General features: G+C 45.9%; 1 protein-coding gene across 2 annotated transcripts in view; it reads right to left on the reverse strand.

The window, feature by feature from the left end:
* Nucleotides 1–19195, reverse strand: part of CASS4 (Cas scaffold protein family member 4) — a 49794-nt gene that overhangs the window by 14803 nt on the left and 15796 nt on the right. Inside the window, exon 2 of one of the 2 annotated variants that reach the window (XM_008013485.3) lies at nt 8008–8268. In XM_008013485.3, coding sequence (XP_008011676.1) covers nt 8008–8268 — 261 coding nt within the window. Of the gene's footprint in view, nt 1–7845; nt 8269–19195 lie in introns of both variants that reach the window. The other variant, XM_008013472.3, reaches the window with a different exon arrangement.

The following is a 19195-nucleotide window of genomic DNA, read 5'->3' on the forward strand; positions in this document are numbered from 1 at the left end:
CCTGGCAATGTGAAAGTGATGGAGAGGAGTGAGGGAGGGAAGGAGGGAGGGATGGAACGGGAAAGGTTAACAGGGAGCAGGTCAGTTAAGGAGTTTGAATTTTATCCTACAAAGGATGGGATTGACCATCCAATTTATATATGTATACTTTTTTTTTTTTTTTTTTTTAGGTGGAGTTTCGCTCCTGTTGCCCAGGCTGGAGTGCAATGGCGTGATCTCAGCTCACTGCAACCTCCACCTCCCGGGTTCAAGCGATCCTCCTGCCTCAGCCTCCCAAGTAGCTGGGACTACAGGCACGCACCACCACGCCAGGCTAATTTTGTGTTTTTAGTAGAGACAAGGTTTCACCGTATTGGTCAGGCTGGTCTTGAACTCCCGACCTTAGGTGATCCGCCCACCTTGGCCTCCCAAAGTGCTGGGATTACAGGCATGAGCCACTGCGTTCGGCCCCGATTTATATTTTATTGAGAGCACTTGGCCAGTTATTGCTCAAGCCATTTTGGGAAACATGGTCTCAGCCATGGAGTCTGGGTCTGTGAATGGGAACTTCAGATTCAAGTTAATCCTCCAGAGCTCAATGATGTCGGCTCAATGGTGGGTACCACACTGGGTGCCACAGAGCAGCTTCCGAACCCAGCCAGGGATCCGAGTGCCCTAGGGAATTTTAAAATAATACAGCTTCCAAGGCTCCCACCCAGACCTCTTGAACTAGAACGTCTCTACAAGCGCCCTAGGAATGAGCGATTTTTTCTAGAGTAGAGGATGCTGTCTACCACGGGCTTAAAGTCTAAGAGGGAAATGAGGTCTGAGCACACCAAGGACACAGACTGGGAAACGAGACAGGGCCTGGAGGAGAGGGCAGGGTGAAGCTCCGGAGTCCAGGACAGGGAGAATGTACTTCCCATTGGGGTCCCAAGGAGCTGTTGCTGAGTAGGGGGCTTTCTAAGTTGGCTCAGGGGGTGGTTAGGGTTTCAATGTGCGGAGCTGAGGGAGGGGAATGCAGGCGGAGGAGCAGTTTCTGAGGACTGGGTGTCCCGAGGATGCAGCACTGGGAATGTACGTGCTAGATTTATCTGTTTGTTTTTGGTGAGTGGATGCGTACGGCTTGGATGGTAAACATTAGCACACAGTGTAAAAACCCACCCTGCCATTCACCTGGCTAGACTCGCGGACACAGATAAAGAAGCTGCAATGCAAACAGGATGAACATTTCTTCCAAGGACACGCTGCAGCTGTCACATGTCAAAACAGCCCCCTTCGTTGAGTGACGACTGCTTTCTTACTCCCTGAGAAACTTGGTTCCCTAAAATCCTAGGCTCTGGAAGCACAGCCCTCCAAAGTGCTATCAGTAAGAATGAAACATCCCACTCTCGCCTGGGGGATCCGAGTCATTGACAGAGAAGCAGCCTTGATTCCCAGGCCCTCATGTAGCACTTCAGACAAGGGGTTTCCGGGCCCAGCACTTCCCATCTATCGCCGCTTGCTTTGTGGTTCCCAAGGGGAGAGTGGCCCTCGTCCTGCCTGCACACTGCCCTATTTTGCCCAGAGCCTATCAAGACACGGCTTCGCTTAGATTTCACCTAAACCCCGCCTTTCCCCATCCCATCATGATGCTGTTTTCCTGTTTGTGAGCTGCCTCGTGGTTCCTCTGCTCTGTGATCTTCTTCTTCACGCTCAGTAAACCTGACTTTGTTCCTGGTGGTCTCGGGCTGATTGGTCTAGGTGGACAAGCCCATCAGTGGTTTCCCATTGCATTTTGAATGAAATCCAAGCCTTTTTTTTTTTTCGGAGACGTAGTCTCACTCTGTCATCTAGGCTAGAGTGCAGTGGTGCCATTTTGGCTCACTGCCACGTCCGCCTCCCGGGTTCAAGCGATTCTCCTGCCTCAGACTCCCGAGTAGCTGGGATTACAGGTGCCTGCCACCACGCCCAGCTACTTTTTTGTATTTTCAGTAGAGACAGGATTTCACCATGTTGGCCAGCCTGGTTTTGAACTCCTGACCTCAAGTGATCCACCTGCCTCGGCCTCCCAAAGTGGAAGGACTACAGGCGTGAGCCACCGCACCAGGTCAGAAATCCAAGCTTCTTACCCAGTCTGACAGGCTATGCCCCCGCCAAACCCAGGGACCTTATGTCCTGGACCACGGCTGTCACCTCCCTCCCAGCTCTCAGTTATTTGAACACACCAAGCTTTCTCCACCTACAGACCCTTTCCAAATGCTGTCCCAAGGCCTATTCCTCCCCATGGCTTCAGGCCCATTTTATTTTGATGGCTGACTGTGGGGTCCCCTATGCCTATAAGGGCAAATCCACAGAGCAAAGGGACTTTCCTGTGCATGACATTTCAGATGGAAGGAAGCCAGCTCAAAAATGCCCAGTGCTTCTTGGAAAACGTAGGCCCAGTCCCAGTATGGTGATCAATTAAGGAACACGTTTGAGAAACACGGTTTCGAAAGGTTTAGGGAGACAGAAGGAAACTCCAGTTTAGGAACTAGTGGATCCAAGAGCAGTTTCACCAGGAAATCTGGCCCTTTTCTCTTGAAATACAAGAGTTCCTACTAAGCTTAAACTGAAATCAAATATGTTCTTGATGTGGTGGTTTTTTTTTTTTTTTTTTAAATTAGGCCAGCACATTATATTAAGGAAGTTGGGATAAAAAATAAAAGAAAGCTCAAAATAGTGGTTACCCTAGTGGGGAAGTGACAGAGAGAAGGCACTGGAGGCTTCTGGGGTGCTAGTTTTGTTGTTTCATGGTCTGGATATAAGTTACTGATCTATCACTGAGCATCTCTAGGTGAAATTTCAATAAAGTGTTCATCAGAAAGAATAGTATCAGTCACAGAGTCAGGTGAAAGAAGATCAAGGAATAAGGGCTCTGTTTTGGGGGGTGATGGAAGTTGTCCTTCATCAGCTGTGTGACTGCATGAGCAGTTTCACCTCCCTGGGAATTAATGTCCTCATTTGTAAAATGAAGGGTTGTTCCAATCTAAAGATATGCAGAGATCTCACCCAGTGATAGAGATGTCTCATTCTGACACAGACGCCTTTCTTAGGACAACTTGGGAAAAATGACATGTTTCCACCTTCTCGGACGTTAATTTGGGGCCACTCTTAGTCTACAGACTGTCAACACAGATATAAAAAGGAGTCCGTGAAATGCCTCACAAAAGACTGTGTTCTAAGCCTGTGAAATTGCCATGGGAAAACAGTTCAAAACCAGTGGCTCAGAGTTGCCCGGTCTACCACCAGTCACTTCCATTTGGAATGTATTTTCTGGGCAGTTTAGCTTCAGGGTTAATGGTTAGATGACCTGAGCAGGGAGGAGATGCCTGCCTTTTCTGTGGATCAGAAAATCCTTAACTGATTGTTAACTGGTCTTCAAGTTCTTCTAGCTCCTTCCTTCTCAGAGTAGAGGAAGAAGAGAAGTATTTAGAAAAACCAAAAGGTACAACTGAAGGTGATTTTAGAAAAGATGGGGTCCAACCTTCTCCCAATACAGAGGAGGAAGGAGAAACACAGAGGGTGTTGGGAGGTCCCCAATCACCCAGTGCAACATTGGCTGCCCCAGAAGCCAAGTGAGATGGCATTCCTGACTTGTAAGCCACAGACCACCTCTCTTGCTGAGAGACTCCAAGCACAGAGACGGCAAGAAATTAAAAATTATTATTTTTTGAGACAGAGTTTTCCTCTTGTCACCCAAGCTGGAGTGCAGTGGTGTGATCTCAGCTCACTGCAACCTTCACTTCCCGGGTTCAAGTGATTCTCCTGCCTCAGCCTCCTGAGTAGTTGGGACTACAGGTGTGCCCCACCACATATGGCTAATTTTTGTATTTTTAGTAGAGATGGGGTTTCACTATGTTGGCCAGGTTGGTCTCAAACTCCTGACCTCAGGTGATCCACTTGCCTCGGCCTCCCAAAGTGCTGGGATTACAGGTGTGAGCCACCGTATCCAGCCAAGAAATTAAAACAATTTTTAAGTAAATAGGCTGGTTGCAGTGGCTCACTCCTGTAATCCCAGCACTTTGGGAGGGCGAGGTGGGCAGATCACCTGAGGTCAGGAGTTCGAGACCAGCCTGGCCAACATGGCAAAACCCTGTCACTACTAAAAATACAAAAAAAAAAAAAAAAAGAAAAGAAAGCCAGGTGTGGTGGTGGGAGCCTGTGTTCCCAGCTACTAGGGAGGCTAAGGCAGGAGAATCTCTTGAACCCAGGAGGTGAAGGTTGCAGTAAGCCTAGATCACGCCACTGCACTCCAACCTGGGTGACAGAGCAAGACTCTCTCAAAAAAAAAAAAAAAAAAAAAAAAAATTTTTTTTTTTAAGTAAATAAATAGGAAGTGAGGGAAGGAAGGGAGCAAACTTGTAGGTAGGGCAGACATGGAAGGAACTTAAGGAAGGAAAACAAGGCAGGAAATTCCCCTGGGGGGTTTTACTGTGGCCGCTTGAGAACCCTGCTCAGTGGTTAAAGGGACCCCCCCGAATTTCCTTGTGGTTTCTGTTGTTTGCTGCAGCCTCCACAAGCAAGGGCTCAAATAGTTGATGCACTTAAGGACAAATCTCATTGCTAATGCCCTGATCATTTTTCAAAGTTAAGTTTCAATGGTAAACTCATCTTTCCTTTCACACGGATGTCAATCTAGCAGTTGATAGCGGACTCCACATTTTTGAAACCTTATGTTGTGTTTGGTCAATTTCGTTCATGCAACAGATATTTACTAAGTACCTTGTAGGAGCCTGGCACTGTACTGAGTGGCATGAGAAGGGAGGAGGTGCCAGCCTTTTCTGTGGATCCGAAAACCCTTAAATGGTTGTTAACGGGTCTTTAAGTGTCCTCTGGTCAACCGTCAGAGGACAGCGCATCTGTTTTCCTTTCTGGGAGAGGAAGGAATTGCTATTGATTTTTTTGTTTTTTCCTTTCATGGCTTTGGAAGAAATTCAAATTAACTTCAGCTAATGTCACTTGTTCTTAAAAGAAACCTCAGCAAAGCCCTGCTCTGAGTCAGCTGCTCAGACAGCAGCTGAGCATGCCAGGCCTAGATTGGGGCCAATTGTTCCAGAAAGAGCATTAGTGTCCACCTCGTCGACTGATTCAGAAGGCTTCACCAGCTTCCTCCTGGTGTTTGGAACAAGCGCCTGTGCTGGCAGCTGTTCTATGTAACAACTGTCTGGTTCTATGTCTTGTAGCCCAGGGAGTTAGAAAATGTAAAGTATTCAAAATCTTCTAAGGAATCAACACCTTCCTGTTTGAAGACAACCTTGGAAGCTGGTGTGGAGAAGGCCTGAATGGTGAGTAGCACATTCCTAGGGCCCCCACAGCACATGCATCAGGGAGAGTGGCCTTTCCCTGCACGCAGACCTTGCCAAGACCCTCTGCCAGAGCTGTGGCCGGGTGGGAAGTGTCATAGGAGCTGAAAGCAAAGCATCTGATGGCAGGAAATGCCTGCAGTGACTGAGGCCTGTGCACATCTGCTCCGCATCTCAACACCTCATGAAGGCCAGGGCTTTGGGGGAAATAGCGCATTCTTTCTCTCCTTCCTTACTTTAATTCTTTTCCTTATTAAAAAAAGTTTTCATTCTGCATTTGTTTTATTATTTTTTAAGACAGGGTTCCGGTCAGTCACCCAGGCTGGCGTGCAGGGGCACCATAATAATAGCTTTCTGCAGTTTCAATCTCCTGGGCTCAAAAGGTCCTCCTGCCTCAGCCTCCTGAATAGCTGGGACTATAGGTGCCTGCTGCCATGCCTGCTGCCATGCCTGCCTAATTGTTTTTTATTAGCAGTAGTAAAGATGAGGTCTCACTATGTTGCCCAGGCTAGTCTCAAACTCCTGGGCTCAAGCGATCCTCCTGCCTTGGCCTCCCAAACTGCCGGGATTACAGGAATGAGCCACCAAGCCTAGCCCATTCTACATTGAATGAATGCTCTTTTCCCTCTGTTTTTAAAAACTGATACTTTAGGCCAGGCATGGTGGCTCACACCTGTAATCCCAGCACTTTGGGAGGCTGAAGCAGGAGGACTGCTGCAGGCCATGAGTTCGAGGCTGAAGAGAACAGTGATCGCACCACTGCATTCCAGCCTGGGAGACAGAGCGAGACCCAGTCTCAAAAAAACAAACCAATTGATATTTTAAAAAATTACGGATGTCATACACATTCAATATGACATAAAAATCAACTTCCTAATTTGATTGTTTGTCAGATATGTATCGAGCACCTACCCCGGGCCAGACCTGGTCCCAGGTGCTGGGGACACAGGAGTGAATAAAATAAAGGCCCCAACTTACTGCCCTCTTTCACTTTCTCTTTAACCAGTTCCCCTTTTTGGGGTAACTATCCCTGGAGCGTGTTCTTCTCAGTCTCAGTGTGAGAGCACGCATGCATACACACACTCATATACAGAATTCCTTTTTCGAGTTTTTTGTTTGTTTGTTTTTGAGATAGAGTTTCAATCTCGGTGCCCAGGCTGGAGAGCAATGGTGCGATCTCAGCTCACTGCAACTTGTGCTTCCCAGGTTCTAGTGATGCTCCTGCCTCAGTCTCCTGAGTAGCTGGAATTACAGGCGCCCGCCACCATGCCCGGCTAATTTTTTGTATTTTTAGTGGAGACGGAGTTTCACTATGTTGGCCAGGCTGGTTTCGAACTCCTGACCTTGTGATCTGCCCGCCTTGGCCTCCCAAAGTGCTGGGATTACAGGAATGAGCCATTGTACCCTGCCTCTTTTTTGAGTTTATATCTGTTTGGTTTTTGTTTAAATAGATCTTTCTTTCCTCTTATAAATACCTCATCTTTTTTTTTTTTTTTTCAACTGCACAGCAGCTTGCTGTGGTGATATGCCAAGATATGTATAACCAATCCAACTGTTAATAAATATTTAGGCCTCTTTGAGTTTTCTGTGCCATAATGGCTACAGCCTCCTCATCCAGACATATATTTGCCTGCTTGTATATTTCCATAGCAGTTCTAGAAATAAAATTTCTGCATTGAAGGGGATATACTTTTTGTTTTTTTTTTTTTTTTTAAGACAGGATCTCACTGTCACCGAGGCTGGAGTACAGTGGCACAATCAGAGCTCACTGCAGCCTCGACCTCCTGGGCTCAACCGATCTTCCTGCCTCAGCCTCCCACTGAGTAGTTGGGATTACAGGTGTGTGCCACTATGCTGGCTAATTTTTAAATTTTTGGTAGAGACAGGGTCTCACTATGTTGCCCAGGCTGGTCCCGGAACTCTGAGTTCAAATGATCCTCGTGTCTCGTCCTCCCAAAGTACTGGGAATATAGATAGGTTCAAACCACCGTGCCCAGCCTGGAATATACATGTTAAACGTGATGTATAACTTCTTGCCTCTGAACCCATGGAAACCCCACCCTGCCGTTTGTCACTGGGAGTCCTGGTGATCCTTCGTCCTGTGAAAAGGCCGCCATGAACATCTCCAGTGCCTTCCCACACAGCTCAGCTGAGCGTTCCATTTGCCACACACTGCGCCCAGCCTTGGAGAGCTGGGGAATCACAGGGGGGGCAAGGGTGTCCACGACAAGCGGGTGGAGGCTGCTGAGTTCTCCCTCCCAATCTGGCACACAAGCTCCCCGAGCGTGATCGCCAGCGATCTGGGCTCCCATTCTGCATGTTTGATCTGGAGGACACCCATGACTCTGCATGTTTGATCTGGAGGACACCCATGACTCTGCATGTTTGATCTGGAGGACACCCATGACTCTGCATGTTTGATCTGGAGGACACCCATGACTCTGCATGTTTGATCTGGAGGACACCCATGACTCAAGGGGTAGTTAGGCCCTGGGTGTTTCCATACCCCTCAACCCATGTCTAGTAGTTGGAGTATGCGTACCTGTTTTGGAAAGCTGAGAGTCTTTTCACAGATGATTCTGGCACTGGTGGGAGGGTCGGGGAATTCATAGACTTGGGCAGAAGGGGGCTGGGGCCCCTCCACCCAACTCCTCATGTGCTCATAAACGGGGCCTGGAGTGGGAGGGCAGGGTAGAGTGGGCACCTGATAGGTCTCCTCTGAGCTGGCAGGAGCTTCTTCCAGGCCTCTCAGGAATGGGGGGCACGGCCTGTCTGCAGTGACCTCCGTGAGGATTTGGAGGCGGTTGGCAGGGGCCAGACCTTGCCTTCCGTGGAGCAAACACTTCCACCAACCCTCGCTTTCTGGTACGTGTTGCTCCAGAATGGTCAGGATGTCCCCTCTGCTGAAAGCCAGCTCATCAGAGCAGTCAGGGCAGTTGTCATAAAGCGCCCTGGCCAGGAGTGCCTGCGGGTGGAGAGGGGAGAAGAGAATCTGCTGTTAGCACCATGGCCAGTGACCGCTACACCAGTCCCACTCACTTAGAAAGCTTAATGCAAATTCATAATGCCCTTTCATTGCATTTCTTCCACCCCAGAGGCTCTTGTCCCTGCTCTTTGCCTGATTTGTTCCTTCACATCCTTGGGGTCTAAGTGAAATGTCACATCCTCAGGGCAGACTTCCCTGTATCCTGAGATGAGGTTGCATGGTCCTAATATGCTTTCATGGCCCTGTTTGTTTATGGTTTTGAGACAGGGTCTCACTCTGTTGCCAAGGCTGGAGTGCAGTGGTGAAATCTTGGCTCACTGCAGCCTCGACTTCCCAGGCTCAGGCAGTTCTCCCACCCCAGCCTCCCAAGTAGCTGGGACTACACATGCGTGCCACCACACTGGGCTAAATTTTGTATTTTTGTAGAGAAGGGGTTTTGTCATTGCTCAGGCTGGTTTCCAACTCCTCTGTCACAGAGCTGTTTTAATTTGTGGAAGTCATGACCTTTGTATATATACGTATATAACATATATACATATATGTATGTATATGTATATATACTATCATACATATGTGTATATATGTTTATGTATGTACATATGTGTATATGTATGTATATATGTATCTGTATGTATATATGTGTATATATGTATCTGTATGTATATATGTATACACACATATATACATATATACACATACTATATATGATGGGTTGATACATATATGTACACCACATATATCCTATATATATAGCAGTCCATTATATATTGTGTATACATATGGGTGTCTCTTTCTCTGTCATGTACAGGTGCCTGGCATTTAGTAAGTGCTTGGTGCAGGCAGCTGTGACTGTCATTACTATTAGGTCGCTTTTTGTCTGGTCTTTGCTATTTTCCTTCTGAATTGGATTGGCAGTTCTGTGACTGCTGGGCCCACATCTCACTTGGCTATTCTGTCCCCAGTGTCAGGCCCAGGCCCAGGTACACAGAAGATGCTCAATACATATTCATTAATAAGTGAACGACAAGAGGCTGGGCGCAGTGGTTCAGGCCTGTAATCCCAGCACTTTGGGAGGCCGAGGAGGGCAGATCACTTGAGGCCAGGAGTTCAAGACCAGCCTGACCAACATGGTGAAACCCTGTCTCTACTAAAAATACAAAAATTAGCGGGGCATGATGGTATGTGCCTGTATTCCCAGCTACTTGGGAGACTGAGGCAGGAAAATCGCTTGAACCCTGGAGGCAGAGGTTGCAGTGAACCGAGATCATGCCACTGCACTCCAGCCTGGGCAACAGAGCGAGACTCCGTCTCAAAAACAAAACAAAACAAAACAAAAACTAGTGAATGACAAAAGACTCAGGAGGTTAGTGACTTGCCTGTGGTCACAAAGCCAGGATCAAACCCAGTCTCCTAATTCTCTGACGTACACTCTTTCAGTAAGCCACACAGTTCTAAAACAAATCACCTCGTTACCTCGGCAGTGATGGCTGAGCCCCCTTCTTGTTTGAACTTTCCACTGTAATTACATGAAGGCAACTTGTTTCTTGAGGTTTTAAAGTAATCACCTTTCCCCACCTTTTTGTATCAATACATGTTCATTACAGAAAGAGAAATAAAAGAAGGAAATGAAAATTACCCATAATCTCAGCACTCAGAGATACCAATTTACACCATTTTTGGTATTTATCCTTCCAGCGGTTTTTTATTTTCTAAATAAATGTAATTACACCTTTTAAACTCATTAACCTTTGTTCATACGGTTCATAAATAAAGCAAAAGTGACCAACTCTCCCCTTATATTTGTTGAAAATTATTGTGCTTCTTGCCTAATATTTCTATTCTGTTACAATAATGGAATTGGAAGACCAACTGCTGATAAAAACTGTCTTAACCAGACAAGCAGGTCTGTGTGGATTTGGGGAAACACCACCACAAGTCTATCTAAAAATCGTAAGTAGAATCAGATCCTTCACGCACCCAGAGAGACATTGAACGTCACCCACAAAATCTAATACAGCTGAGATCCTAGGAGATCATGAACAATGTTTGTAAAGAAAACCTTTTGTTCTTTCTACAAAAGTAATAAAAGTTCGTTAAAGAAAAAGTAAAAATAATAATAAGCAAACAGAAGAAAATAAAAATGCCTGCAGTGCCACCACCACAGGTAACTGCTGTTAATCCTTTGGTTTTCCTGTCTTTCCAGATCTTTTCTTTTGCATAGTTGTCCACATACACACCTACAGTCATCGTTAAAGTTTAAAACCTAATGGCATAATATGAAACACACTGTTTTATAATCTGCTTTTTTTTTCCCACTTAAAAATAAATTGTGGGACCGGGTGTGGTGGCTCACGTCTGTAATCCTAGCACTTTGGGAGGCTGAGGTGGGCGAATGACAAGGTCAGGAGTTTGAGACCATCCTAGTTAATATGGTGAAACTCCATCTCTACTAAAAATAAAAAAAAAAAAAATTAAAAAAAAAAATTAGCTGGGCGTGGTGGCGTGCACCTGTAGTCCCAGCTACCTGGGAGGCTGAGGCAGAAGAATCACTTGAACCCGGGAGGCAGAGGTTGCAGTGAACTGAAATGGTGCCACTGCACTCCAGCCCGGGCGACAGAGTGAGACTCCATCTCAAATAAATAAATAAATAAATAAATTGTAAGCATCTTTCCATGTCAATAAACATTTTTCTTCAATATCCTTTAAAACAGTGACTTGGTTTTCCATTGTACGGATGAAACATAATTTTTCTTCTTGGTTTTGGACATTTTAGCTAATTGCAGGTTTTAGCTATTACCAACAATGCTGAAATTATCATCTTCATAGCTAATATTTGCAACTCCCCTTGTGTATTTCTGTGGATAAATTCTTCAGTGGGAAGTCGGTGGGTGGAAACCATCAGGGCTCCGGAGGCCGTCACGTTCCCCTCCAGCGAAGTTTCAATCCATTCACACCTCCGCCCACTGTGAATGAGACTGCACAGTTCCTTGTACCCTAATCTACCCTGTGCATTTACCTCTTGGTTGGATAATGTATTTGTTTTAAAATCTTTGTCAAGGAAACTTGAAATACTTCCTAGCACATTCTTAGCAACACCCAGACTACTCAAAACTACAGAATCAGCTGCAGCCCTCGTGCCGCTGAGGGGATAACTTGCAGGCAACTCAGGGAATGTGTCACCTCCCTGCTGTACCCCACTTTTCACTCATTTTTTAATAGAAAAAAGGTCCCAAAAGGAGTTAGGGGCATGTGTATTGTGAGGGGCATTCCTGCCTGTAGAGATTTCCTCTCTTCTCCATGGTGAAGCAGATATCCTCAAGTGAGAGGGAAGATATGAAGCTGTCGCTTGTCTGAGCCCAGTGAGTGTATGAGATGACATTGAAAAGCAGAGAGCTGAGCTACAGCCAATGGACACTGACTGTACGTCCTGGTGTCAGGCATCCCACGGGGTGTCTCTCTGGGTCAGCCAATTATTCCTTCACAGATTCAGCAAACATTTATGGAATGTTTATTACATATGGCACTGTTGCTGTCCTCGAGTTTTTTAGGGACACAAATTTTGATCGTGCCACTCCCCTCTCTCCCACCCTTCAGTGGCTCCCTACTACCCTCTGGACAAAGCCCAAACTGTGCCCAAACCATCAAGGCTCTGTGATTTTGCCTCTTCCCACGCTTACAGCCTCATAGGTATCACTTCCTCACTGGCCTCCGGGGCACCACCCTTTCTGAGGGCTTGAGTCCCTCATTTGTGCTGTTCTCTCTACCCCAAAGCAGTCAGCAGCTTTCCACCCAGTGAAATCCCACACATCCTTCCAGGCTCATCTTAAATGTCACTTTCTTAGGAAAAGGGTCCCTGACACCCTCTCAACCAAACTAGTTCTCCCCATACTTAGGCTCAACACCTTTGCACATCAGTACGTATCACATTAGGGTTCAACTCATCCAGGGTCTGTCTCCCCACAAGAATGTAAGCTCCAGGAGAGTGAGGGCCACAGCCTCTTGTTCTGGATGGCATCCCATGGTCCAGCACAGAGTAGGGGATCTTAGCTCCTTGTGGAGTTAACGAATGAAAGAGAGGCGTGACATAACACCTCCATTTTCAAGTCTTTAAGAGGTAAGAAGTCACAAACACCAAGATGAGCACTCCTATTTCTGTCTGGAGTAGGGTAAGAGGAAGCTTTCTGTGACCCCCTGACCACACTCTTGGATAACCTTCAGTAAGAACGACCACCAGCATGTCCAGAAGATAAACTTCAAGGCATAACTAGTCTGCACACGGAATCATTATCCCTTGAATGTGTTGGAAGAATGTGAGTGCTGAGCTTGGAGAATCCAGCAGTGATGAAGTATTTAAGGGACTAGAGTTTTAGAGTCTTATAAAGAGTATTGATTAAAGGTCAAGACTTAGGCCGGGCGTGATGGCACATGCCTGGAATCCCAGCACCTTGGGAGGCCAAGGCGTGTGGATGACTTGAAGCTAGGAGTTCCAGACCAGCCTGGCCAACATGGTGAAACCCTGTCTCTACCAAAAAATGCAAAAATTGTCCAGCTTGGTGGTGCACGCCTGTAGTCCCAGCTACTGGGGAGGCTGAGTTGGGAGGATGGCTTGAGCCCAGGAGGTGGAGGTTGCAGTGAGCCAAGGTTGCGCCACCGCACTACGGCCTGGGTGAGGAAGTGAGACCGTGTCTCACAAAAAAAAAAAAAAAAAAAAGGACTTACGAAAGTTACATGCTACTTTGTAGATTTTTTTTCCAGTTAAACAGACAAATAATTGCTGTTCAGTAAAAAAAAAAAAAAAAAAAAAAAAAAACCAATAATCTGAAAGGTCTATTATCTGAAACGATAATCTGAAAAGTTTATTGTCTTGTAGGTTTGTTATCTTCTAGGACTTTAACCAGTTTCATATTTAGACTTGCAATCACACTCTAATATTCCTTAATTAAATTGCCTATACCTACCTAGCACCTCAATGATCTCTTTTTAAAAATAAATTCATTCAGGTTGGACAAGCATCCTCAATGATCTTTGACCTAGTTTTAACATTTCATTGATTCCCTAGTAATTGACCAAAATTGATTAAAATCTTTGACATGAGTTCATTTTATATTTGCATGAGAGTCATAATTTTGCCTTTTTGAAAATTGTACTTTAACCATCTACATTGGGAACAAAAGGGAAAATAAAAGCCTTTGCAGAGGCTATAATGAAATAATTATGGTATATTTCATCATAATTCCTATGAAATACCTTTAAAGCAATCTTTAAAAACCCATCATCCGAAATGTGCTTGCATTTGTCTAGAAATAAGATAGTGCATGTCTTTAGACAGAGCAGTTGTTGCAATATAGCAGCTGCTCTGAAGGGTCCAGATTGAACGCAGCTTAGCTGGTGGATTTGTCTATTGTAAAAGTAAGGATTTTTTCCAGAGAACAATGGGATTTTTATGGGCATCCACAGCTGTCCAAGATGAACAGCAGCAGTCTTATTCTTATTGATGTATGATTTATTTTGTAATTTTGACCTGCTGTCTTCAGGACAGCAGACCACATCTTCAAAGGATGTAAACTCCCAGCAAAGGAAAACTCTAAGTATGTTACCATAACACGATTCCCTTCCATATGAATGAAACACTGTATTGTGTTTCATTACAATTGACAGGGGCGTCTCTGCACAGCTCATGCAATCAATTAATTATGTCTCAGAGTTTCAGTAGCAAAGACCATCAATATTAATGTTACAAAACAAGAATGAAATGCATGTGGAAAGTCTTGGGGAGTTCCTTACCTGGAATGGAGGGAAAACAGGGAATTATATTGAATGAGAACCTATTTTGTGTTGGATGCACTGAAGTCGTTATATTACCTATATCTCTGAAATCTCCGAGGCAGACTTTCTTAGCCCCATTTTACAGATGAGAGAACTGAGGGCCAGAGAGATCAAATGACTTGTTCAAGGTCACTTAAACTCTAATTGGTTCCTCACATCCATTCTTTCACCTTATAATCCACTCTCCAGACACAAGCCAGAATATTTTATTTTATACACATAAATTGGACCCTATTGGTTTCGTATTTTAAAAATCTCTAATTGCTTAGAACTGCATTCAGAACAAAAGGTCACCTTCCTAGTGTGGCTTCGAGGTAGGATTCGCCTCCCAGTTCGCAGCTCTACCCTCATTCATTTCCCTCCAGTCACATTGTTTTCTTACTTTTCTGAGGTGCCCTGAGCTTGCTTCTACCTCAGACCTTTCCTTTGCTGTTCCTTCTGCCCAGAACTCTCTTCCACCAGATCCTCCTCCTTTGGGTCTCAGCTCGAGTCACCCCTTTGCAGAGGCTGCCCCTGACCACCCCACTTTCGGCTGTGCTCCGGCTCTTGTGGTCAGGCTGGGCGTGCAGGGAGCACTGGACATTGCAATAGCAGCAGCCAGCACTCATCGTGAACCCGTGTTCCTGGCACTGCACTGAGCTCTTTGTGAATAACAGATGGAAGCAGTTGACAGGCCACTGCAAAGGCATCCAGTAACCATCGCAATGGTTGCTGAGGCCACTCACAAGGTATTCTTAAATAGAGTGTTAATTGGAAATACTTGTGTAGAAATTGAAGCGGTGAAGGAGGACGTATGTTCACATTTTTGTTCCTTGTGGGTACACAAGCAGTTAGATTCTGGGTACAATGGAAGAACTGTTCTTAAATGATTTCCAAAAAGGACATTTTCCACAAATGCCCATCTTCATACAACAGCTGGGAGAGGGAAAAGGAAAATGAATACGCATTTGGAAGGAAGAATGTGAGGAGGATAGGGAAACAAATGTGAAGAATAAGAGGCTCACTGCCTTCATGGTGATGATAACCTCAGTGCGGAGACCTTTCCACACCTGGCAGATGCAATGTGCTCATCTAAACCCGAGCAGCTGAGGATACAGTGGTCTTAGCTGCACTTGGAGAAATCTGGGGAGCAATTCATTCATTCATTCATTCATTCATTCATTCATCGAGATTGTATTGAGCATCAACTGTATTCCAGGGGCTCTGCTGGAGGCATCGTGGTGAACAAAACTGTTTTGGATCTCATGCCATGTACATTTTAGTGGAGCAGACAAAATCCTAATCAAATCATCACAGAAATAAATAACAGGGTTTCCACCTCTTGTAAGTGGGATGGAAAGAAAATACAAGAAGTTATGAGAAATAAAATACAGGAAGTTATTTAAAAATACGGGAAGTTATGAGAAATAAAATACAGGAAGTTATGAAAAATTATAAGTGCAGTTGGGAAGTAGGGATGGGTGAGGGCTTAGGGAAAATTTACCTGAGAAAGTGGCCATGGAAGCTTCCATGGGGGTAAGGAGGCGTTAGTCAGACAAGGAGTTAGTCAGATAAAGTGGTAGATAAAGAGCATTCAGGCAGAGGAAGAGGAATGTGTGGAGGCTGGCGTGCGTGGGTGAGGGGGCGTGTGGGAGTGGGAGTGAGTGTGGATGTGCATGTGTTGGGGAGGCATGGAAAGTTGGAGGAACCGTAAAATGACCAGGTTGCCTGGAGAGAGGTCAACAAAGGCCCTGGCTCCTAACTTCCATGGCGGCTGCTGTTTATACGTGGTTACTGGGTGGAAAACGGGGTGCATGGAGCAAGTGGAAGCCAGAGAGGCGATTCAAAGCCAATCGTCTGGTCCAGCTGGGAGATGCCTGTGGCTTGGATGAAGGCAGAGGCTGGATTTCGTTAGTTTTGGGGAGGAGCTGGTGAAGGACTGGATGCAACTTGAGGTGAGGCTTGGAGGAAAAGCAGGAACATAACTACAGAGAAGAGAGGGACGCACTGCTGAACGGGCCAGGGAAAGTAAGAAGCAGACAGGGAACTGGCCCGCACACTTTCATCACCCACGGTGGGATAAGAGCCATCAGCAGGTGTGGCAGCTCTAGGCCGGAGCAGCTCAGATGAGCCAGGAGAGAAGCAGCTGCTGCAGCTTCAGTTATGCTGCTTCATCGTCCCTGTTCCTAGGATGGAAATCCCCTCTCTAGGCCGAGGTGGACACACTGCCCGGGTGACTGCGCCCACGTGCACTCGCCCACACGCACAGCTTGCTTCTCTGCTTTACCTTCAATTTTCTTTCTCTTTAGATTACTCAAAAGAGCAAAGCTGCAGAAACTCAAGAATGTCAGGGCTGGGGGGCGGGCTGGGGGGCTGGTCCGGGGGCGGGTACACTGATTGCTCTGTGGGCCTCATTTTAGTGCTTTGTGGCACCTGAGACTAGGAGAGATTAATGACCTAAGGTCATACAGCAGGACGTAGCAGAGCGGGGATTCAAACTCGCATCTATCTGACTGTAGCCTGCTATTGCCAATACTCTGCACGGCCTTCCCAAGTCCAAGTCTGTTTCCTACTCTAATCTGCTAACTCTTATGTCCAAATGTGTGCAAATCCAGAAAGAGCTGGTTTAAAGACAGCTATAAGGAGGAGCAGCAAACTCAAAGGATTATAGGAGCTGCGCAAGAAATACACGTGAGTGAGGCAGGCCAGGCATCAGACATTTGGGTGTGGTGGAGGCTGTGGTATGCTCGGGTAGATCTTAAAATATCACTCCTCAGGCCCAGTGAAGCATTCTGCTGCTGAGTCCAGCCTGCTGCTGGGGTTTTAGAGGCCCCACCCAGATTTCCTTTGCAAACTGAAAGTTAATAGTCAGGGGGCCTGAGTGTTTCTGCCCAATGCAGGACTCACTGAATGGGCAATCTTGACCCCAAAGCCCCGGTTGAGTTGTCAAGACTGTGTCTAAGCTGCCGCACAGTTTGAGGCCCTCCCTCCTCTGTCCAGCTTCTTCTCTCTTTCCTGTCACAGGGGTCAGAGCAGCATCATGGCCCCATCCTGCTTCCTCCTTGTTTTATCTTTCACAGCCCGCCCCACACCAAACTCTTATGCTCCTAAAATTAAAACAGTAGTAACTATGGGATAGGAGAGTAGAGATCATGAGACCGTTTTCATCCAAGTAACCTAGAATATCATTCTTTCTTTGGGAAGGTAAATCATACAATGAGGTCACCAGTGCGTAGTGGGAGGTGGTAAATAAGGAAGTTCCCCAAACTAGTGGTGGAGATGGTAACTGTGAAAGAAGCCAGAGCAGTAAGTGATGTCTAGGCCCCTGCTCTGCACAAAGATGTAGATCTCCAGGGTCAAGAGGGACATTTTTCTTCTACTAAAATCCTTCTTTGAAAAATGTCCGTGTTTCGCATTTCGGCTTCCTTCTCACAGATTCCACGTCTTACTTTCAAGAATTCTTAGTATTCAGGCGAGGTGACGGAATGCTTCCTACTTCCCCTTTGAGGGCTGGGAGAGGACACTTAGTTGTAGAGAAACCACATTTTAAAAAATGCATATACTATAAATATCACAGATCTTTTGATACATGGGAAATGTGAATCCCTGAAGTTCATGAAGGATTTCCATGGATGTAGGAGCTTTTATGTTGAGATCAGTGACATATTCTGTTATATATTTTTATGAGGTAGCTGAGCCCAGACTCAACATCGAGAGTGAGTGCAGAATGGAGAAAGGGATCTTTGATCATCTTTAAAGTCAATAGTCTCCCTTCCACGGTACTTGGAAGTATTTCATTTCATGTAAATTAAAATACAGGCCAGGAAAGAGTAAAGCAGAAAGAACAGCATTATCTGTTGGCTTGTGAATGTTTACTTTCCATCATTTTAAAAGGACATTATGTTAAAAAAAAAAAGTTTCCAAGAGCATAAGAAAAATCCCCTCACCACCTCCATTTTATCCCAGCCACATTCTCCAAAAAGGGAAGACAGAGAAGGAGGAAGGACAACCTAAGGAAGAATCAAAGTATCTACAGACACTTCTTCTGGGAGGGATTTCTGGTGAGTAACAACATTCTGTGAAGTCACCTCTAAAAGGATGAGATATGGGTTTTTGTTTTTAAGAGACAGGGTCTTGCTATGTTGCCCAGGCTAGAATGCAGTGGCTATTCTCAGGCATGATCATGGTGCACTACAGCCTTAAACTCCTGGTCTCAAGCAATCCTCCTGCCTCAGCCTCACAGGTAGCTGGGACTACAGGCACACACCACCATACCTAGCTTAAGGAGTTATAGCAAAGGTGATCTGGAAAGGGTCCTCACTTTGCAAACCCCACATAGCAATCCAGACTTCTCACACGCTCTGTGTGTCAGCTAGTGTTATTTTCCTATAACTGATCAAATAAAGGGGAGAAGCTGGCTGGGTGTGGTGGCTCACGCCTGTAATCCCAGCACTTTGGGAGGCTGAGATGAGCAGATCGCCTTGAGCACAGGAGTTTGAGACCAGCCTGGGCAACATGGTGAAACCCCATCTCTACAAAAAATATAATAATTAGCCGGGCATGGTGGCACATGCCTGTAATCCCAGCTACTCAGGAAGCTGAGGCTGGAGGATGGCTTGAACGTGGGAGGTGGAGGTTGCAGTGAGCCGGGATTTTGCCACTGCTCTCCAGCCTGGAAGACGGAGTGAGACCTTGTCTCGGGGGGGATAAAAAAAGAAGGGGGAAAATCCTCTTTAATCTTCTAGATTCAATGTAGCCCCTCACGAAACCAGTCTGTTTGCCCCGAAAGGAGTGTCCATCACACTCCAATTATGCAGGAACTGTGTTAGTCTTGTCCACTGTTTACCCAGTGCCTTGGGAATGAGGATGGCTTGCCGGTTCTCAACTCTGTGGCAGGTACTGGGATGAGGAGTTAGCACTGATGGCCGCATTTGATATCGAAAAAACCTTCTGAGGCAGATACTGTAAGTAACATCTCATTTAGGAGATGAGTAAGCTAAGGCACAGAGAGGGTGAGAAAGTAACTTAAGGTAGCTCAGCAATCAAGGGCCAAAGCCAGGATTGGAATGCAGGCAGTTTGGGGTCTGGAGTGTGCTCTTTT

This window comes from Chlorocebus sabaeus, chromosome 2, assembly GCF_047675955.1.
Source record: "Chlorocebus sabaeus isolate Y175 chromosome 2, mChlSab1.0.hap1, whole genome shotgun sequence".
Classification (NCBI taxonomy): domain Eukaryota; kingdom Metazoa; phylum Chordata; class Mammalia; order Primates; family Cercopithecidae; genus Chlorocebus; species Chlorocebus sabaeus.